The following is a 24,262-nucleotide window of genomic DNA, read 5'->3' as shown; positions in this document are numbered from 1 at the left end:
CGCTTCAATGTCGGAAATGGTACATTTTTCTATTATTTCTTAGTATCTACGAACTTTCTATAAAAAGAACCTTGTTTCAACAAGATGTTATGTCGTAGCAAAATTCAATCAGTTCATAAACCAAAACACAATATTTAAAATCATAAATGTCCATACAAAACCTCGCTAGCTTTATTCACACCTACACGGCGCGTTGTCGAGCGCTGGCTGTTGGGCAATCGACCTTAGTCTTATTTGTAACGCCATTGTGTCTATGGTCTCACAGTACTGCACGCTAGATGTACACTTTTGATATTAAGTAAAAGCAGTCCTGTTGCCGCATTCAATACAACAATATAATAGTGAATATTTAATTATTTCATGGTCGATTTTTCAGCCCGCCATCAGTTGACTTGAGGAATCATTTTAACGTTTTCGACAGATCCTTTAAACATTAAGTCAAAACGTTAATATTTATTCGAAATTAAAGCTATCGTCAATGAAAATATATAAGCCCTAACTTTACCATTAGAGACAAATACGAGACTACATTTACTTAGTAGACATTATAATAAGGTCAATAACTGAACCTCCACTGGGTTTTAAAATACCGAGACATTTACAATACTTATTGGTTTTCAATAAAAATATCGCTAAAGATTTGCAAATACGGCTTACTACGAAATATCAGTCAAAAAGGTTGGTACAATAATTCCTGTTTGAAAACCGTAATTCCCCAACCACACCTAGCAACTAAATAACATTATAACCCTTTATCTATTATCTAGTCACGTCTTTCTTGTTTATGGTCGCTCATTGACATTGGAACGTGTTCGAACTCCCGAAATGTCACATCCTGCCTAAAAAGTGACGCTTTATGATAATGGCGGCAAATATTTCGACACTCATAATTTCATGCATGCTTAACACGCTCTAGGTAATCGTGTTAAGGCCCTTTTAAAGCCCTTGTATGCAGATTTGATGGAGTAGATTGAGATTATTATCTAATATGTAAAATTCTCGGGTCATAATAGTAACGTTACTCCTCCGAAACGGCTTTACCGATTTTTAACAAATTTTATATGTACCCTATAAACTAATTTAAAACATCATTTATAAGGCAAAACAAAGTTTGCCGGATCAGCTAGTAATATGTTATAATATGGCTAATTTATTAGCACAACATTTAACTGTGATTAGGTCAGATCGCGGTATTTTCTACGATTTAGATTCAAACTTTGCCTAGAATTGGACCCATAAAAAGTAAATAAATCTATATAATATAGATACTGCTTAAGCACAATTAGATATATTAAAAAACTAGCTGACCCGCGCAACTTCGCTTGCGTCACTGAAGAGAATGGGTCAAAATTTTACCCGTTTTCGTAACATTTTTCGTTGCTACTCCGCTCCTAATGACCGTAGCGTGATGTTATATAGCCTATAGCCTTCCTCGATAAATAGGCTATCTATCACTGAAAGAATTTTTCAAATCGGACCAGTAGTTCCTGAGATTAGCGCGTTCAAACAAACAAACAAACAAACTCTTCAGCTTTATAATATTAGTATAGATAAAGTAAAATTCACCAATTAATGTTGTCGCGACAATTTTTTTTTCTCGATCTATGAAACTCAAACTTAGATAATTAAAAACATCTAGACTCAAAGAGTATTAGATCTGAGTAATAAAGAACCAGCATATTTATTTATCCTAGGTAATAAATGTCAATTGCGTTTGGTATGCATTATTTTTTATCGTTCATAATAAGTGCTTGCAAAGCGGTGCTAGTGTTTTTTTTAAATCTATCCTGTAATTAATTACTTATTGTATCAATGCCACATAATATAGGTACTACAATCACTCGAGACTACATCCTTAAAATGGCAAAAAAGGATAAACAAAAACTTGATTCTGTTAACTTTGCCATAACTTAGAACTGATGGCAATAAAATTGAATAATGGATATCAAATCGTAATAATGTACTTTCATATTATTATACATACTTAATTATAAAGGTTATAATTTTGTTTTCTTTTTAAAATCATCTCCCCTGCACTAAGAATTGCTTTTGTATCGCGGGGATTATTACAAACATACAAACAATGGACACAAAGTACAACCAGACCCGAAACTTTGTAGATAGCACCAATTATTGTTCGGTGTGGAAATCAAACGCAATGGCGTGGCGAAATCTACGACATCACACCGAAATTCGCTAGTTTTAAGATGCTAACTGAAGATTGTCATAAAAGGGTCGTTATTGGACTTACCACAACAAGTTTGCCGTGTTTAGGGTGTCTTCTGATGAGAAGTGCGGCTCCATTGGCCTCGTCCTGGTAGAGTTCGCCAAGGTCTTCCTCTCCTTCCTGCAGACAAGAAATATAATACATTAGTAAAGAAAAAATTAAGAATGTTCCGTAATTCAGCCCCAAATTAGTAGCTTATAATGTACTTAAACATTTTGTGCATCAAATATGAGCATTCTCTGACTAATTTTCGCCCAGACTAATTTACTATCAACGGGTAATCCTCTATGAAAACAACGACAGGCAATCTAATACTAGATTGCATTTTTCAATCAATTATATAAAACTTCCGTTACTGACTGACTCATGGACAACGCACAGCCGAAACTACTGAGCGTAGAGCGTTGAAATTTGGCATGAAGATTCCTTAGGAAGTGTAGATGAGCACTATGGAAGGATTTTTGGAATTCTCCCTTGAAGGCGGTGAAATTAGCAAAATTGCAGGCGGAAAGAAATATATTATAGAAAAAAAAAACTGACAGAGAAAAACGTATGTCAAGTGATTTTCGTTACACACATTAATATTTTTCCCGCAATGTTTTACGTCAAAAGATGGCATAAATCTCAACAGCTCAACATCATAGCTCAAGGAAATCATAGTTTTTGTGACAAACCTCACGTGATTAGACGTGATCTACCGTGGGAACTGCTGAGTCGTGATCTGAATGGCCCCACCTTACGCGTGATATGTTTGTGTATAAGGAATATAGACCATTGTGTTGTTATCAAAATGTAAATGTCACTTTCGAATTTGAATAAGCTCGGACTAGCGTGTACAATATGAAAGAACTAATAGAGGTTCTTTTGCAAAACGTAAAATTATTGTATGTTATTTTTTTATTCGAAGAATGTTTAGTGTGTTAGATATACCCAAAGGTAGTTTAGCAGATTATGCGTCAGGCTTCAAAACTGCCTTTATACATTGTTTTTATTTATAAAGTCTTAAATAAATAAATGTCTCTAATAATTTAGATCAAGACGTCAAAATTTTATCGTCGATTTGATGCTCAACGAGTCTATTTCAAAGTTGACAGTTAACTCGATGTTTATATAGAAGATACTGTTAATTCAAATCAGTATAATTTAATTGCTACAGCACCTATGATCAAAAATATCCAATACTCTATCATTTTAAATGTTCGTCAACGTATTATATCCTTTTTTCATTGCACATATCATTACCTTCTTCATTAGAAAAATAGGTAAAGGAAAAAGAAAAGGTCACATTATTCATATATTACATCATTGACTGACATACGCTAATTTATAAGTAAGTAACAACTTATCTCACGGAAGCCTAGCACAAACATCGTTAAGTGAGGAAATTCCCGGGTTCGAGGCAAACCTACCATAACTGTTTTCTTAGGGTGCGTCCACATCTGGCGAATGTGCCGCGAATGTGCAGCTCGCGAGCCGTTTGCGAGCTGCGCGCGTACAATTTTGTTCGAGCGCCGCTCCTGCGCCGCCCGCGCGCAGTTCACGCGCAACCTAAGCGCCGTACGCGATCAGCGCGCGGGCGGCGCGCTAGCGGCTCGCGTCTTCCTTCCACCCGCGTCTCAATCCCCGCACCCCTAACTTACCCGCCAACGCCGTTGTCTCTTTTTTTTCCTTTTTATCAGTAATATAATAGCTAATGATGCAGCAATTATATTAAAAGCACTAGTGTCGTCCGACATCTTCGAAAGTACTGAGCCAGTAAATGGAACTGTAAGCGCGAGGATTGAGTACGCGCAGATCGCGCGCCGCGCGCACGCCTTTATACGAGCCTTGTATGAGTTGCGCTAAAGAGGCGCACCAAACTATTGCCGTGACTGCACGCGCGCAGCTCGCAAACGGCTTGCGAGCTGCACATTCGCGGCACGTTCGCCAGATGTGGACGCACCCTCAGAAATAGTCATTGTAATATTTAGTTTTAACTGTGATGTTCTTTGAAAGATGTACTTCATATTGTTTAACTACAGTCACATTTAAAACTGTATACATTTACTTATATTCTGCTATAAAATAACAACAATTCTTATACTGCTTAGTAATCTCGCAATAAGACGAATCATTTTAAAAGAATTTGAGACAATTGTATGAGAAAACTATGCAGTGTTATTTTTACTATTTACGTATCCAGTAAACATGGCAATGAGTCTACCTTTACTTTTTCATACAAACATAAAAATCACCAAAGCACCAGCAAAGACCAAAGAACTATAAATCATAATACGAATAACATGCGACCAAAACTATAACTAACAAAATGTGTTTACACCTTCACAATCATTTCATGTAGAATATTTTATTCCAAAAACAAACAATAACAAACATACACAGAATATAAACATTATTTTTAACTATAATAACTTAATCGGTCCAATGTTGGGCTATTAGCACACTTCCCTGATCTCAAATAGCGTGAACTGGCGTGTCGAACGATTCACTAAATCTTTTGTAACATACGGTTGTTCACGCGTGCACAAGTGCCCATCCGACACGGATATTAGTACATGTAGCGCTTTGGACATATTGGACGAATAATCTGTGCGAATTTCAACTGCGACTAAAAGCTTGTTCAAATGACGACGAATTACGATTTCGCATCAGTCAACGAGTGGTAATGCGTGCGTTTCATGTGGATGTAATGTTCTCTTACGATCGTGCGATATCGTCTGCTTTTCATACGCGATTTTTTTTGTCGCTAAATGTGTTGAAACGGGCGATTTATTAGTTGCAGAGAATTGGATATAAATAGCAGATAGTTATTCGTATGAAGTAACAATTTTAAATACATAAAACACAATAAAAGTTGGATGTATTTTGCGGTTGTATTTGATCAACATTTAGATTAACATGTGCATTAAAGTTGTCTTCTTGCCACACCTTACGTCAAGGCACGTTTAATGAACGAATCATATAGTCTAAGACTTCACTAAGTCTAATAAACATCTGAGCTCAAAAAACACGGTTTCATATTGCATTTATTTCAGGCTACACAAAATTCAACAGTAAACTTTGTCTTCAAACTACGCAGTGTGCAAGCGTCTTTAATCCGCGTAAAAAAGGAAGCGCAACTTCGCCATTAAAAACAACGATTTGCAAGTAATTTTTCTTCATAAAACATGTAATAATAATTATCGCGTAAGGATGTTATATGCAAAGTAATATAAATAATATAAAGACATAAATATCAATATACTTCCGTGTTATAACTATGATGGGTATCAGCTCACGACTGACGCATAAACATTTTTGTGTAATGCATACGTTTGTCATGACAGTCACGTTGGTTTTTGTTTTATTTACACGATCATAATAGAAATTACTGCGTCTTTATGAACATTAAGAAAAAACAACAAGCTTAAAAGTAGTTGAACACATCATTTTAAAAACAGCGGCATTATGCTTATGATATGATGATGTGCAAAATACAAGCCTGTAAAATTAGCAGTCCAGTGCATTAGCGACAAAGCGATACGATAAACCTACCATTCCGAACTATAAAACCGCTTTCAGAGTACCTAACTGTAATTTATGAAGACTGAAATCATCTAAAACAAAAAAAATCTATGAAAAAAACGCAAAAATATATTAATATTACCGCATTCTAAATAGTTTAGCCCTGTTTTTTTGCACTGCGCTCGTTTTAAACGTCAAAATTCTCCCACATAGCGCTTATAAACGTCATTTCATTTTGACATTTACATGCACATTAAAAGATATTTGCGTTGAGTGGTATAGAAGAAGGTACTTGGTATAGAAGAAGTTTCAATTAACTATTGTTATAAGTAAATAAGGAAGTAATATTCTCGTATTCGTTTCATATGATCGTGTGAAGTATTATTATATATTATTATTGTTGATCGTAATTATATGCTGATATGGTAATGGCGGTGTAAAAGGCGTATCTATTCTTATGACACACAAGTCGTGAGATGGTGCGATAAATATAGGAAAGGAAAAGTTTTAACATAAATGAGTTATGTTAGTAAATAGACAGAAGCTTTTATATTAATAAATAATATAATAATATCATTGGACATCTCACACGGTCATTTAATTCCAAACTAAGCAGAGCTTGTACCATGGTAACCAAATGACTGATAAACATATTTATATACTTCGAAATACATACTACGTAGATAAATTACAACCAGGCTCATAACAAACACTCGTGCTCATCACACAATTATTTCCAGGGGGGGAATCGAACTCACTACAAGCGGTGATACGGTTATTGCAGCGAGTCGACCACGTTAACCACTGCGCCAAGATGCAGATAAAACGTATTAACGCATAAAAAGACACTGACTGTAAAAAATGCAGATTTACATTGCAATGTTTATTTAAAAAAAAAGTGAACAGCTCTTTTTAATAAAGAACGATGTCTGCTTCGTTCGGAAAAAACATTTTTTTCATAAAGATTTTTGTTGACAACTTGTCTACATCATTATTTCCGACCAGTCACCTACAAAGGTTTTAAATATTTGTTTTTAAATTCATCACGCTATTTTAAAGTTGTATCAGCAAAAGCATCTTATGTGTGTAAATAAATTTAATATGCATGAAGTGAATCTCTTTGTAGGTTTAAAACCATATATTTGCATTTAAGAGTAAAATATTTCCTTTTTGAATGTACTAATAAGGGAAGAATGTTTAAACGTGGGTTCAAATGACAATAAAAGTGCGATGACTTTAAAATGAGCTGTAACAAATAAGATTTACACACGCTCACAATAAGTGTTTAACAAGAATATTCAAACGACGTGACTAAAAAGCAAAAATAATAAAAACAAAATAAGAGTAGATTCAAAATAGATGCTAAGCTTTGTGTAACTTGTCCTGTGCACGATTATTATTTAATTATTTTTATTACATAACAATTTAAAAATGTAATCTGCATTCAATCCGAAATAATTATGCTAAATAAAACGCTCGTATATTTTTCTCCATTGTAAGTTTTCCATTACAAATAATAAACACAGTATGCAAACAAAAACGACGTAGATAAAAAGCCACATAGAAAACTAAATGCGTCGTTTCAATTCTTACACGGGTTCTAAAATCGTGATACAAATTAAAAAACAAAAGCAAATAAATTATTCATATACATTTTCAACTAGGATGCACAAGTCTGTCCTTTGCCTGGCTAATTGTTTTGTCAATCATCTTGTTTATGGTTGCAATATGGCGGCGTAACTCGTATAAAATATTGTATTTACTTATAATGGAACTATTAATTAGGTATGACAAGACAGGTGATATTTACCATATGAATAATTGTGACGAAATTGTGGGGACAAATTATAATTTTGAGTTAAAGTTTGATTTAATAAATTATGAAGTTTGTTTCACTTGGTTTTAGTTTCAATAAATATCGATCTATAAATGAATAGTCGATTATTGGGTCTAGTAATCAGAAAAAACTTGATCTGCAATAACACTTGAAAAATGGATCTAAAACAATACACACCACCATGTTTTCCCAAAATATTAGGTGCATAAATCTTAAAAGATTTCTTTATAAATACAACCTACATACTATTGTAATTTGAACCTATTTTCAAACACACGTTTTGACATTTACAATTCAATTTCTACAGTCCAAATATCGGTTAAAAAACTAAAAATATGCGGGAAACATGAAACTACGTTTGATTGAGCCACATAATTGTTAGTTGCGGCACTTACACTTACGCCGCTATGCCGTTACTGTTTGGACACGATAATCGCAATCTGTCGCGCAATTTACTTGATCGACCACGCGTGCTACTGCTAGTATTATGACGTCACAGTATGTGTGACGATTGTTTAGTATTTTATGCGCTTGATATAGAAAAAAGCCGCTGCATGATGGCGAACACTTAAATTAAGCGATAAATGATTTAAGAGCTAACAGCCCACTGGTGACTCTTGGTCACGGTAACTGTTTTGCTACTATTATCAAGTCTATGGGTATGTATGGAGATGCGAGCGTAATGACGTCACAGGTTTTTAACAGGAACTATATTTTTTAACCTTTTACTGTCCCACTGCTGGGCAAGGGTCTTTGGATTTCCCCCGAATGAGAGAGGTGTTAGTCCTTGAGTCTACCACGCTGGCCAAGTGCAGGTTGGAGACTTACATTCTCTCAAGAACTGTCAAGAAGTGGATAAATGTTTTAATACTGGAGCTATTTGTGAAATAAAAATAAAATGCACTAAACGTAGTTTACGAATAAAGTTTTTTTAGAATTATTCTTAGTTTGGGCGCCATTTAAATAGGTATATAAAATTGAACAAGTGTCCACGGCACGTGTCTCCATATTTAAATGATATTCAAAAATAAATAATAATCGCCCATCATCGTACCACTTAAATGTTAAATTATACATTAAATAGGATTATCGACGAATATTGAGCATAAAAATCTATACATAAATAAAATTAAGAGTGTTCGACGCAAATTAGTATTACTTGTACCAGAATAAAAATATAACAAGTAACATTCGATATATTTGGTAAATATACAGGGTGTCCCAAAACTCAACGATAATCCGAGACAGGATGAAAGGCCAAGTCATACTGGTTCTAGGAAAAATAAAAAAAAAATTCCATATCACTTAGTTCAGCAATAATAGACACTTTTCAAAAAAGTTGAAATTCCACACCCTCGGTCGCATTTTCAAGTCTTGTGATCACCATTGTCACAATTTCGCTGTGTTTTTTTAAATTTCGTGATTTTAATTAAATATGCTATTAATCGTATAACAAATTAATGCACAAAACATTGTTAATTTAATAAAAAAAGTTAAGTTTTAGTGAGTCATCTTTCTCAAAAATATCATTAGTCAACTTTGACGCTTCATACTGAAAAAAAAATGTACTACACTACCCTTGGCAAGTTATTTCAAAAGTTGGCGCATTTAATCAAGATTTCAAAATGGTATAACACTTGCCACTTTTCTTGCCATTAAAAATGTTATTTTTTATTGAACGAAGAGTATCCTCGCAAATGGATCGGACGCAGTGGTACAATTTTATGGCCTCCTCGTTCTCCCGATCTAAATCCAGTAGATATTTTTTACTGGGAATGCATAAAAGAAAAAATATATTCGAAATCAATACAAAATCTATCAGAACTTCGCCAGAAATTTGAAACAGCGTCAGAGGAAATAAATGCAAGAAATTTTGCTTGACTGGTCCAAAGGTCTTTTGTAAGGCGTTGCAGAGCCTGTATTCGTGCCAGAGGAAAACAATTCGGAATTACTTAAGTTTAAGGAGAATAATTAAATAAGAACGATGGTTCGTTCATTGTCTTTTTTTTTATTACTATTACCTATTATGTTTATTACATTAAATATTGGTATGGGCTGACTCAATTACCTCTTTACTAAAAATAATTGCTTTCCTCTGGCACAAATACAGGCTATGCAACGGCGTACAAAAGATCTTTTCACCAGTAAAGCAAAATTCCTTCCATTTATTTCTTCTGACACTGTGTCAATTTTCTGGCGAAGTTCTGATAGATTTTGTATTTATTTTGCATTTGCATTCCTAATAAAAAATGTCTACTGGATTTAGATCGGGGGAACGAGGAGGTCATAAAATTGTACCACTGCGTCCGATCCATTTGTGAGGATACTCCTCGTTCAAATAAAAATAACATTTTTAATGGCAAGAAAAGTGGCAAGTGTTATACCATTTTGAAATCTTGATTAAATGCGCCAACTTTTGAAATAACTTGCCAAGGGTAGTGTAGTACATTTTTTTTTCAGTATGAAGCGTCATAGTTGACTAACGATATTTTTGAGAAAGATGACTCACTAAAACTTAACTTTTTTTATTAAATTAACAATGTTTTGTGCATTAATTTGTTATACGATTAATAGCATATTTAATGAAGATCACGAAATTCAAAAAAACACAGCGAAATTGTGACATTGGTGATCACAGGACTTGAAATTGCGACCAAGGGTGTGGAATTTCAACTTTTTTGAAAAGTGTCTATTATTGCTGAACTAAGTGATATGGATTTTTTTTTTTATTTTTCCTAGAACCAGTATGACTTGGCCTTTCATCCTGTCTCGGATTATCGTTGAGTTTTGGGACACCCTGTATATCTATACTATACTAATAATATTAATACGACAGTCTGTCTGTCTATTATGCTTTCAGAGCCTTACATTTAAACTATTTTTAATTATACTCAGTACAAAGTTAGTCAGATTCGGGTGAAAAAACACATACAAAAAACAAAAAAAATAACTCTTCTTGGTTGTAGTTAGAATCCGAAATACAAAATTATTTGGCACTTGCTACACATTTTATTCAAATTCAGTTACTAAATCTTTTTTAATATTTATATTCTAGGAGCAAGAGGAGCCACGCATTTGAGTAAGTAAGAACATAAATTATGAGCTCAAAATAGCCAAAAGAAAAACGCGACAGTTTAAATAATTACACCAGTCTTAATAACTTATAGGACTAACACAAGTATTTAATTAAAACCAGCTGCGAATCCTAAAATATGTTATTGATATTCTAATTAGCCCTCAAGGCATAATAATGTCAGTTTATTGATTTTTTTATAAAAAGCAAAACACATCTTCACTATGGTTTTTCAAGTTTATTTGTCATAATAATCTATGTATTAAAGACGCATATTTTTATGATCAAATAACTTTATTTTAGACAGGCGGCCGACCGCGACTTCGTCCGAGTGGATTTTTCCCTTTTTCACATTTTTTTCAATACTGTTCTGTCATAAAATTCTTTTATCCCCTTCTGGATTTCGAAAATCCACTATTAAGGCTTGTCTTCACTTATAAGGAATCTTAAATACCAAATTTCAGTTTTTGTCGCTCAGTTTCGGCTGTGCGTTGTCCATCAGTCAGTCACTTAGTAACGAAAGAGTTTTATAAATATTGATTGATTGAAAACTACAAATCATTATTCTTAAAAAAGTAGGTAAGTCGTAAGTGCTCACGTGCAGCTCAAGGGCTAAACCTTAATAGATAAAGCTTACTGAACAATAAAGCTAAGATTATAGTACAATGTAACTTACAATTTAAAATGTATACGCGGCAAGATGGCGCATAAACTAAGGAGCAAGACGTTAAGTATATTTATAGCTGAGTCTAGAGGATTATCATCGTAAACACTGGATTCGCTACAATCTTGCTTAAATCATAAGTACTATTAGATACATTGTTAGAACTAGAATATAGCAATCTTAGAGGCAAGCAACGATTTTGATTTTGACATGCGATCATATTGATATTTCTATACTTTTCAACCATTTATTGGTTAGTTTCTAAATATAATGAATTCATTCATTCTTAATAGAGCAATATAACAAATGAGTATCGATTGTTTTTCTAATGTTATTATTGTCTATTGTGTTTCTTTTTCTTAAGAGATATAATCTATGGGTGGTCCCGTCAAAATTTGCTTAACTCACTGATCCAATGAGCGCAACTGGCTGTGAGCGTCATACTATCAAATAATAACGATCAAGAAAGGAAAATCCCTCACTTATTTTCATATGCGCCATACATGTCACTTGTTTATGTAAATACATAAATTGGTGGTCCATGACCACGTGTGGTACACCGTGGTTGAATAGAAGCGACCACATTATTATAACAAGATGAACATTTAAATAACAAATGAGCTTTATGACCAGTCGCAAATTGTGACCAGGTTTTGTAAATGTGTTTTTTACGTATTAGTAAAATATAAGATGGTATGTTTGTTTTACTGTTGTTATTAGATTTTATTCGATTAATAGACAATTCACCCAAGTAAGAAAACTGAAAAGGATATCTTGATGAATTGGACAGATTGCTGCTGCATTTCTATCTGCCAAAATTGGCACAAGAAATAAAAAAAGTCTAAGTAACAGAAATATTAAAATTTATTACCTATTAAGAGAGTCTCTCCTAAATTTTCAGGACATATTGTAAACGGAATTAAAGAAAATTTTATGTTAGTTTATTTTATTTCATACTCGTAGCATAAAAAATCGTTTTTTCGTTTGATAGTGATATTTAATTGATGACACCATTTACTGAATTATGTCTCTGAATTTACAAATGAGTTAGTCATGTAACTAAATTAAATTGTTTTAATCTATTTTTTATTCATGAATCGGCTACTAGTCGTCGATATATCTACGTTTGTAAAACGTGACTGGGTTAAAACAAAGATCATTTCGCCTTTCATAAATAAACTATCGAATAGATGAACTATAACTAAATAGATACATAAAATCACGCCTTTTTTCCATAGGGATGGGTTGAGATTAAAGAATCAAAATACAAAAAACCTGTTACAATTACTCCAATCGATACTTATCTGGTAGTTGTTAAAAGTGACCTTAAGTCTTCGATAAATTAGCAAAGTGATAGATTACAGAGAAAAGAAAATGTATTTCGCCGATAAAACCTTTAAAAAAGCAAGTAAATTCATCGCAAAAGCCTAGTATTATCTATTTAAAGGTATATTTTATTAAATTTATATTAATTTTCTTCGGCCTTGTGTATAATAGTTATTATAAGGCTGTTAACGTCAAGTAAGCCATATCTTTTTGACATAAAATATAACGAATGAATCTATAAACTATGGTTTCATCTACAATTTACTATGACAAGTTTATAGTAGCCCTTTTGTAGTCCGGACTTTGAGCCGCGTTTCTCGGAGATAAAGAGTGAGAAAATTAATGAATTAAATATTAGTAAGTAATTTTAGTGGATTAGTGATTGTCGTTACTCAGAATTGGAGGATAATTAAGGATTCACATTTTTTTATCTTTTTGTAAACCTATGCCTTGCTATGAAAATATTTCTTCACAACTTATTTGCTAGTCTAAAATGATTCCAAATTTTTCGTTCAAATACCAATGAAAATAGTTGAGACAGCAAATAATCAAAATTAACACTTATACCTAAATACGTATAATGGCGAATACTGTTCTCATATACAAAAATAATGACATATTCTATCAACACCTGTGGCTAAAACCTCTCTGACAACGTATTAAAAATTAATTAGCGAATCACACGATGTGAACCATAGAGATTATAGACCATTTGCATATTCCAATTCACTCATTAATTAGCTAATGAGATTTACATTTATAAAAAAACTAGAATTTTTTACTACGAATTTTTTTTATTTTTATCGTAAATTTGATAATAAATAAAAATTGTTTCTGATTTTTCTCAAGATTTTCTTCTACACGTGATGCTTGACACGTGTTTTTGTAGTAAATTAGTAAAAACTAATGTGTTTGATTATTAATTAAGTTTTTATAAGTGTTGTGTGAAAATAAGGAAATAAGGAATGTAAATGTTTTCTTTCGTTTTCTGTGCTTTATACAACTTAATACGGTTTAATATTAAAATAAAATAACAAGAAATGACTTCATAAACAGTAAACTATCACCGTAGCTATAAGAATTGTTTTACTACACAATACTTAACCACCAATACTCGATCGTTAGTTTACTACTATCTGTAGATATATTATTGGAACTGGCCAAACAATTACCTCAATTTATTATAACGTTGGTTTTGTTCTTAGATAAATGTCTCAACCTTCGAATCTCCATAGTTTTAAAAATTCAACAATCGCTGATCAAAATCACAAATGGATTCAGTTGTTAACTTGATCGTACATTTAAATGTTTAGGCGATAAATAACGAGAGTTACAATTAAATTGCTAGGCGTTGTCGTCTTAAAAACGTTTATTAGAATTTGATGCTTTGACTGTGCGAGTAGGTAAAATGTTAGATACAAAACAGTGTCCCTTTATAACTTGAGGCAACTGAAAACAATTTATTTTGAAGAAAGCTACCTAAATACATTTTAAAAAGAATATTTGTGAATTCCCAAAAATACTTATTGAGATTGTTTAGAGTCAATGATATTTTAATACAAGCCTGGAATTATGGCAAAAAATATAAAATGCTTTGAACATTCCAAAAACTAGAGAAAATATTCCAAATTAACATAATGAAAATAATATCTCTAAGTTTATGTTTTGTCCTGATATTCTTCACTTTTTCCTTTCATATATTATATAAGTCAGATTTACGACCATATAAACGTAAAATCGATAGTTAATCATTAATAACAAATTAAACATTATTTACAACACAAGTTCAATGAATTCAGACCACAGTGGTCTTTGACCTGCAGCTACAAAATGTGAGCAACCTCTAAAGCAGGGGTTCCCAACCTTTTATTAGTCCGGGACCACTTTTATATTATTCTTGATAGCAGGGACCACTGTGTAAGTATATTAAAAACAAAGTGTTATAATCATCCTGAAAATTCAAAACTTTTAAATCATTCGCGGACCATATTTTGACTTCTACGGACCACTGGTTGGGAACCACTGCTCTAATGAAACTGTTGTAAACATACTAATCAGCGCGGATGTATAAATCAACCTTTTTTCAATCAGGTGAGAAATAAGGAAAACATTAGGTGATATTTTATGGTAGTAGTCCACAGACTCGCGATAAGACTAATGTAAGACTGTGTTAACAAGAAACAACCTGTAATTTAGTTTGGTTATATTTTTTTGGTAAATGTATACGTACCCTAAGAGTAAATTTAGGTTTAGTAAGGACAGATGTATATGGGCCTTTCGGTTTCTGTTATGTTTAGGCTGATGATAGACGGTCTTTATAAAAAAATAGGTCGTAAAATTACAAAAAGAAAATCGGATCTGACAGATGGTTTTATATACAGAGTGGAAACTTTGGGCAACGGAGGAAAACTACATTATATAATTACGATATCTCAACTTGTAGAAAGGAAGAAAATCTTTTTGAAGGAATAATTACTGCCACCAAATATGTTTGTTTTTTTTATCGACATTTTTCAAAAACCGCGAAATTATTTCTCAAAAAGCGCCAATGGAAATAAGGGCTTTATGAATATGAAATCGTGATGTTATAATACATTATTAAAAGTCTTCTATTCAAACAAATTATATCGTACCGCGTGGGAGTTTATAAATACGATTATAATTAATAGTTCCACATCTTAAATCGTAATTCTAATAGTGTTGTAGTCGTGGGTGTTGTAAACGTCCAATTAAAATGAGAAAAGTGTTGTGACTCACTGCTACTGGGTTGCCAGGTGTTAAATAACCATGATTTTTTACATAACTTTACTTATTTACAGTTGAGTAGGTTCTATTCACATTTGGGCTTTGCATAGAAAAGTAGCAATTTGCATTTTTATAAAGGCGTATTTTTGCATGTAATTAGCTATGTTATTATTTGATTTGTGTTACTGTGCACTTGTTGCGTCAAATATCAATAGGATGTTGTAAAAAACAGTTTTTTAAGAAAAATCAAGTTGAATATAGATAATTTTTGTAAGCCTGAGCCGTATGGCATTATTGTCTTTACTACCTCTAAATAAAGATTTCACTTAGTGTAGGCTATGCTTAGAGGAGTTTCTAATCACTTACTTAAAGTTTGGCTTCAACCCAAGTAGGTAACAATATCTATGCCTAATTACAAATACAATATATATCGTGAGATTAACAAGTCAACTCTCCGTCATGTTAAAATACCTACTACCTGTTAACCAAAACAAAATCAAATGCAACCTAAATACCAAACGGATCCTAACCTCGGTCTAGGAATTTATCTAAACCTAGATCGTGTCGAACGATCAAGGTAAACAAAAATATACGCCATATATAGCAACAACACCATTTAGTACTCCAAACGCCATTTTCGGCTACTGCACGTATAAAATTTACATAATCAGAACATTACTCTGACGTTTGAAACTAGGTTGACAGCTGTCACAAATGTCAATATCATAGATAATATGTTAATAGATAATAGAGGCTTGTCTATGATCAAGTGATGATTAAGGAGATTAATGAAAAGAGTTTTAAATTTGCATTTATTTGTTTTTACTTTACCGGTATGTTAAGTAAGAATGTAAATAGATGGTGATTTTAACAGGTAGGTACAGTCGTCACGTGGTAGGTGCAGTTTACATTAAGTTGTGCATAATATTGCCTCCTGCATTACTAGTTTTGTTACATAATCGTTATTATTGAAATGTCTTAAATTATACAAACAACAACATGGTCAATAACTTTGAAATATTAATGCGACTGTAATAATAGTAATAGGCAGAAACTAAGATAAATTTGGCCGTGATTTTCTTTTCAAGCCCGGAAACAGATCGTGTACCAATGTCAAGGGTGGGTTACGATTAATTTTGGCACAAGGGCAAGACAAACATATTGGTTATAATAATGAGTCTGAACCAAATTTAAGGTAAAGTTGTATTTAAATAAAATAAGACCAAGTGGCTTTCTTTGGCCTACCCTTTTGGAAAAGACGTCTGATATTATGTTTTAAGTATTTTAAACATACAGTTTAATAGGAATATAAAAAATCGTATAAAATGTATTAATATAGCATATCTATACTAATATTATAAAGCTGAAGAGTTTGTTTGTTTGTTTGATTGTTTGATTGTTTGATTGTTTGATTGTTTGATTGTTTGATTGTTTGATTGTTTGATTGTTTGATTGTTTGTTTGTTTGTTTGTTTGTTTGTTTGTTTGAACGCGCTAATCTCAGGAACTACTGGTCCGATTTGAAAAATTCTTTCACTGTTAGATAGCCCATTTATCAAGGAAGGCTATAGGCTATATATCATCACGCTACGACCATTAGGAGCGGAGTAGTAACGAAAAATGTTACAACAACGGGGGAAAACTATGACCTATTCTCTCTTACGTGACGCATGCGAAGTTGCGCGGGTCAGCTAGTTGTAAATAAACCTTTACAAAACACTTGTAATTCCTAAACAGTGTCGTGTCTTATAAATATTAGATTGTCTTTAAAATATTTAAACTTAAATTTATTGTCTCACTTTTACGAGAATATCGCCATTTATTCGGTAACGGTTGCGTAAATTATGTAAGGGGAACAAGTTTAAATATACATTTGAATTTCATGTATTTTGACCACAGATATTGTGTTTACTAGATACCGTTCACTATTTGATGATTCTGATCCTCCATTGTCAGATAATTTTCTTTAAAGAATAGGGAGGAGACAATAAACGTATGGAAAATCTATTAAAACGCCAAAATTTTTCATCGAAATAAAGTTGTCTGTGATGGAAAAAGCGGCCCAAATGATTTAAAAACAATATTTCTATTTTCTATTAAATTGACTATGACATTATGCAAGTAATTTTGGTCTGAGCATGTCGTAAACACAGTAATTTAACATCGTCGATTGATACCAACTTAACTTTTCCAACTGTGCAATATGCATCTGTCAACGTCGAATTACTCTGCAATATAAAATGTCAACACGGTTTTAATTTGTCAAAGTGTTGTGTGCGCTCTGACTTAAATTCTGCGGTATCCAGTCTTTAATAAAATCAAAATCAAAATCAAATCATTTATTCATTTAGGTCAAGTGCTGACGCTTATGATAGTCAATGATACAGAGAGTGAATTTACCGCCAGTTCGGAAGGTAGGGCCAATGAGAAGAGCTGGCAAGAAACTCCTGGCCACTCTTTTTAATCGCCAAATGATTTTAACAATATTTATGCTGGTATAAAACATTGATGATGTAAGTAGCTGCTACCTACCAACACTACCGAACACACTTTGGTCATAACATAAATTAAATCAATATATTAAGGTGCTAATAAACAAGATATAAATAGTATTGGAAGCATGATGGGAGCATCTACCCACATAATAATATAAATGAAATCATAAGAGGCATTTCAAGAGCATACTGTGGTAAAGGAAGTACAGTTAGTGAAACGTAGTTGCTTAAAAAAAAAAATTATGGCAGTCACCACACCCAGGACGACCAGTCACCCCAAGCAGCACCCGTTCACGAGTATGACGCGTGGACCAGCCATCACCCCCTTCGCACATATTAGAGGGAAGGGGGTGACCCGGCACACGACGCCGCCGCAAGCAATGACATTTTAGTGAGCATGACGAACCTTGGCATGGGAGCCCACCATTTCAATGAAAAAAAAGAAAAATGAATACCACTGAGACTCGTGCAATACCTCTCTGTTACAGAGTTGAAATGACTGATTAATGTTTATACAATGCAAAGATGTATATATAAATATATAGATATTTAATCTCGATTTCTGTAGAACGCGTAACTAACTAATCCCATGTTTTCTTATCCATTAAGTAATCGTCAACCTTATAATAACCCCTTTTAATAAGATGATCTTTAACAACTACTTTGAATTTTTGTTGGGGAAGATCCATAACACTGCTAGGGAGTTTGTTATACAACCGAACACCAAGACCTGCAAATGAGTTGTGTACTTTTTGCAATCTATTGCAGGGACCTACTAATTTGTGCTTATTTCTGGTATTAATGTTATGAATACTATTCTTAGCAAACGAATTTATGTTTTGTTTGATGAACATCAAATTCGCAAAAATATACTGTGATGCCACCGTCAGTATGCCTATTTTCCCAAATACATCCCGCAGAGAGTCCCGCGCTCCTAAGCCATAAATAGCGCGAATTGCTCTTTTTTGAATTACGAAAATTGTGTCTATATCAGCAGCTCTGCCCCAAAGTAGAATACCGTAGGACAAAACGCTGTGAAAATAACCAAAGTAAACCAGTCTTGCCGCATCTACACCAGCAAACTGTCTTACTTTTCTTATCGCATAGGCTGCGGAGCTGAGCCTGCCCGCGAGCTTTGTTATTTGGGTGCCCCATTGAAGCTTATTATCTAAATCTATACCTAGGAAGGTTGCGGAATTGACCATTTCTAATACCTCACCATTTAGAACTACGTTCGTACCTAGATTCCTAGCGTTGGGCATGGTAAATCTAATGCATTTGGTTTTCCTTGAATTTAACAACAAATTGTTGGCTGTAAACCAGTTGAGAACCTGTGTAAGAGCACCATTTACATCGTCAAAATCAGTTTTCTTACGATCTACTTTAAATATAAGCGACGTATCATCAGCAAATAGTACGATATCACACAGATCCTGTACCTGATGTGGCAAATCATTAATATAAACCAGAAAAAGGAACGGACCAAGGATAGAGCCCTGTGGTACCCCGAGACTAACCGCAGATCCAGTGGATCTTGACCCATTTATGTCTGTATAATGCACTCTCTCAGACAAGTAGGATGCAAGTAAGTCAAGTGCCACATCCCCAATTCCATAGTACTTAAGTTTATATAAAAGAGTATTGTGGTCAACACAATCAAACGCTTTGGAGAGATCGCAAAATACCCCAATAGCATCCTGCGACATCTCCCAAGCATCGAAAATATGCCTAATAAGTGTGACCCCTGCATCGATGGTAGATCGACCCTTTGTAAAGCCAAACTGTTTGCTGTGGAGTAAATTATACAAACTGAAATGGCTTTCTAGTTGCTCTAATATAGCCCTTTCAAATATTTTGCTAATAGCAGGCAAGATGGATATTGGCCTAAAGTTACTGGGCTCAGTTTTACATCCGTTTTTAAACAGGGGAATTATCTTACTGTGCTTCATTAAATTAGGAAACACACCTACATCTACACATCGATTAAAAGTTGCAGCTAAATGAGGTGCTATTTCAGCGATAATACTCTCAAGTAACTTGACAGAAATACCCCACAAGTCCGCAGTATTTTTGGAATTAAGCGACTTGAATACTCTGATTACGTCAGAGGGGTTTATATACTTAAAATAAAATGAGACATTGCACTGACTCACATTGCTCCTAAGTAATGATTCTGCTTTAGCGGTAGAGGAATTTAAGGAACTAGTCGTAATGACTGGTATGTCAGAAAAATAATTATTAAATGTTTGAGCTACGCCTAGGCTATCTGTAATAACCCGATTGTTAACATTTAACTCGAAGTCGTGATCGGGTGGTGTTGATCGTCCTGTTTCATTATTGATAATATTCCAAGTTGTTTTTATTTTGTTGTTGGAATTTTTAATCTTGTTGCTTAAATACAAAGACTTAGCAGCAGCACAAGATTTTTTAAAAATTTTTGAATAATTCCTAACATATTCAAGAAAACCTGGATTGAAATTGTATTGTTTCATGGCATACAGCTCATACATCCTAGCTCTACTTTTGTAAATTCCTACAGTCGCCCAATCGCAAAATTTCAGTTTTGTATTTTCCTTAGCGATCGTTTTTTCTTTAAAAATCGTATTAAACTGAGATTCAATAACGCTAAACAAAGATTTATAGAGATCGTCTGGGTCATTCTGAGTAATATCAATGTTGGAAATCTTGGCGGCTACCTCATGATTAAACAATGTCAAGCGGTTGTGTGTAATAGGTCTAAAAGTTATCGTGTTAGATTTGATAACATTCTTCCTAGAGAAGACTGCGTTCAGCCCACAGTGGTCTGACGTTAAATCGTTAACTATGACCCTGTCTAGACATACGCAGTTGCTAAACATATTGTCCAAGCATGTGACCGAATGTTCGGTATAATATATCTATGTTTTTGACAGGCCGGTTTGAGCGAATAACGTTTGTAATATTATGTTATGTTTCATTATGATGGCCTCAATGTTAAGGGGAACGCCCATGGTAATAATATTTAGAATAGTTTTAGAACTAAGTTTATTTTATGTAGTCCAACCTTTATGAACAAAGATATAGTAATTATGTTAAGATGTAAGTTATTGTAAGGTTTCTTTCCTGTTAGAGTTCAAACTTACAGAATACTTCTCTACAGGAGATAAGCATAATTAGTCGTAATTTTTTTATTAGTCCGAATCGAATTATATCACTTGAGATCTTGACTGGGCCGGGAGTAAGCCAGCTGATTTGTCATTTTCAGTCCGATTTTTTAAAGAAATGTAAAGCACTTGATAATTTGTAGTTTCATTAATTCGGAATAATAAATTTAAAAAGGTTCTTACAACCGTTCTTCCTAGCTGATAGTACCCTTTTAACAGAGCTGGTATCTCCCCGAAATAGGTCTCTAGAAATTTCTTTCAGTCGTAAAGTTTTGGTGTATGTTTTTAGGTGTTGCCATCTACCCCTGTATGTGATTAGCACAAGAGATGCGACTTCTCGGTTAGATAAGAGCGTGGGAGCCGCTTTCACCCGCTCTCATACAACGGGTGCTTTTTGTGTCATCCGTACGTAAGAACAATTCACTGCTAGGGTTGTACTGTTAATTGCTGTTTAATTAAGATTTGTATCTTTTAAATAACGTTAGTTTTAAAGCCTTCAGGTGTTAAAAAGTAACCTAATACCAACAGTAAAATGGAAGGAGAGAATCGTAACAATGCAGTAAAAAAAATTTCGCTGGAATAAATATCTTGAGGAATTGTATCAATTAACAAAAAACGAATAACAAAGGACTCAAAATAAACAGTAACTATCTGTAGATCACATATTTTCTGAGCAAGAATCGAACCCGCTACACCCGGTTCAAAGTTATTGCTACATTCGTCACAATGACAAGTGCTTTTAGGAACACGAAATTATTTTTTCTTTAAATTGTGTATTGCCCATATATGTGACAGCATTAAGCCTATATAATTATTTCAACTGTCATATAACATAGCATAATTGAGTGTTGCCAGCCCTACAAACACCGACCTCTTATTAGTCGCACACGTTATAATTAGAATGGCACTTCTCCGCATTGTTTAGTATTTCCGAACGATATCGATTCGATTTTCGCTTTTCACTACACAACTCCCATATATGGAGCATCAAGTTATCTCATGGGAATATTTCTCCTATAATGGTAATAAACTTTCGATGGGAAATGCAAATGTAAGATCTGAACTATGAGATAAGTTCTACTATTACAGTAAAGACAGAACAACTTTTAAATTATTTTCCAAAAACTACAAACCATGTTAAAAGCAACAAATAAAATTAAATATAAAGTGCCTCTATCCTACTTTATCCTCTTTTTGAAAGGCAAGGTTAACGCTGGATGTAAATTAAACATGGTTTTTTGATTATTGGATCGTGATTAAGAGAGTAGGTAACAATTTTGTTTTCAAAGTCAATCCAATTTTTCCTCCAATTTTAGAATAACTACGTTAACTACTACAATGTCTTTAATTCGATTAGCCGATTCTTTTCAGCAATAACTACTAAACGAACTTGAATTATGTTTCCAAGGGATGCAGCAACAATTATCAATTACTGAAAAACAAAGGTAACAGCTGCTTCCTCGTAATCCCTGCTTATTTACGGCTTTTCCATCCGATCATTACTGTAATTGTTGATACAATTAAACCTTGTTGCTTAATTAGGACTATTTCTTGAACGGAAAACATGGGCATAAAGCTGAAATGAACTGCGTGCCTAATCGCTGATATCCGGTGGGTAATTAGAGAATTTGATTTGAAAACCGTTTGGTTTCTGTATTGCATCATGATTTGTGATTGATATTAGAACTATATTAATTGATTAATAGTAAAGAAAGTTCAGTAACTTTACCCTTATTGATAAGAAGAAAATTAATTTATTCTAACCGTTTCTCTCATTGATAAGAAGACATTATTCTAACCGTTTTAGTAGAAATACTAACAATTATGAATCATCGGACTAAGTAAATAAGTGAAATAATCATTCAATAGCATTATATTGACTTAAAATATACACCTGATTTTAAAAGGTGGACAAAGATACCTGACAAAATTTTAGCCAGTACTATGCAGACCTTCTATCAATTAAATTTGTCTCAATTTCTTATCCACAAAAGTTGCAACAGCAATTACAGAAGAAAACGAACTTACCGATACAAGTTCTTCATAGTCGACCCCATGAGGCTGCGACTCATTCTGATGAGCCTTCCACATCTTCAACCCATCCTTCTTCAACAATCCCTCTTGTTTCTTCAGCACCAACTTCAGTTGCCTGCCAAACGCCTCCAAGTCTATCTTATGGACGTCCAACTCCTGGTCTTCCACCAACCTTTCCATATCACTAAGGGCACTAACACTATCACTTTCACTAGAATTTGACACATCGAAGCTGACACTAACTGTGTTATTCAAGTCCCCGATAATATCAACATCTTTGATATATTCTTTCGCTTTGACAAACATCTCGTCGTTTAGGAGCGAAGGCGGGCTGGTCTCCGTCTTCCATTGATGGTCTTTTGATGTCTTTTCATGTGGGATCTTGTTTGGTTTCCCACCATGGGCGTTGGTGTGATGGTTCGGTGTGATGTGCCGCCTGGAGAGGTGGTGGGTGAGTTGGATCAGGTGGTACTCTGGCACCATTGAGTGGTGTTCCACGTGGAATACGTTCCGTAGTTCGTCTGCCGTCATGTGCTCGTGAATCTGTAAAGATGATAAAGGTACTGTTAATATTAAAGACATGAAAAACAAAATTGTAGTTACGCGAGCCATAAAGAATACATTATTCAGTTCATGAATTGGGAAGACTAACAGTTGAAACTCAAACGACACTCAAGTTAAAGTAATAAAAAAAAAAAAAAATAACCCATTACTGTCCCACTGCTGGGCAAGGGTCTCCTCCCGTAATGAGGGAGGAGACCCATCAAAATAACAGCGACAGCAGAAACCTCAAGAGCATACTTAAGTGTCGTTTGTGTAACCAGCCATTAATCTGCAATTGCTTTTGACTTAAAGGTTACAATTAAACTTTAATACAGGTGTTTTTCACTAAAAAGAACGACTCCCTGCGTCGTCCTTTTTATAAACAACCAGGTACATATGTAAAGTGTTGTAATAAATAACTCAAACATTCTCAACCTGCTCATTACACCCTTACTCATTAAAAGAAACAATCTCGAACTCATAATTTTACGACATTGAACACCATATTTGATACCACACACGGTTTTTTTAAACCTGTTATCAGATGCAAAATGCAACGAAAGATAATTCTTTTTTGAATTCTTTAACAAGGAAACTTTTGGGTTCTTGAGATCAAAAAATCTGTGCAAAAATATGTATTTACACCGATTGCCTTGCAAGAGCAATATATGT

The 24,262-nt window shown here is 33.7% G+C and overlaps 1 protein-coding gene across 5 annotated transcripts in view; it reads right to left on the bottom strand.

The window, feature by feature from the left end:
* sona (sol narae metalloprotease) overlaps positions 1–24,262 on the bottom strand; it is a 176,302-nt gene that overhangs the window by 17,424 nt on the left and 134,616 nt on the right. For all 5 annotated transcript variants that reach the window (XM_076129524.1, XM_076129522.1, XM_076129523.1 and 2 more), the window contains exons 3-4: positions 23,042–23,590; positions 2,252–2,347 (exon numbers count right to left, since the gene is read on the bottom strand). In XM_076129524.1, coding sequence (XP_075985639.1) covers positions 2,252–2,347; positions 23,042–23,590 — 645 coding nt within the window. The remainder of the gene's footprint in view (positions 1–2,251; positions 2,348–23,041; positions 23,591–24,262) is intronic.

The sequence above is a fragment of the Anticarsia gemmatalis genome, chromosome 22 (assembly GCF_050436995.1).
Source record: "Anticarsia gemmatalis isolate Benzon Research Colony breed Stoneville strain chromosome 22, ilAntGemm2 primary, whole genome shotgun sequence".
Classification (NCBI taxonomy): domain Eukaryota; kingdom Metazoa; phylum Arthropoda; class Insecta; order Lepidoptera; family Erebidae; genus Anticarsia; species Anticarsia gemmatalis.
This window is presented reverse-complemented; position numbering and strand designations above follow the sequence as displayed.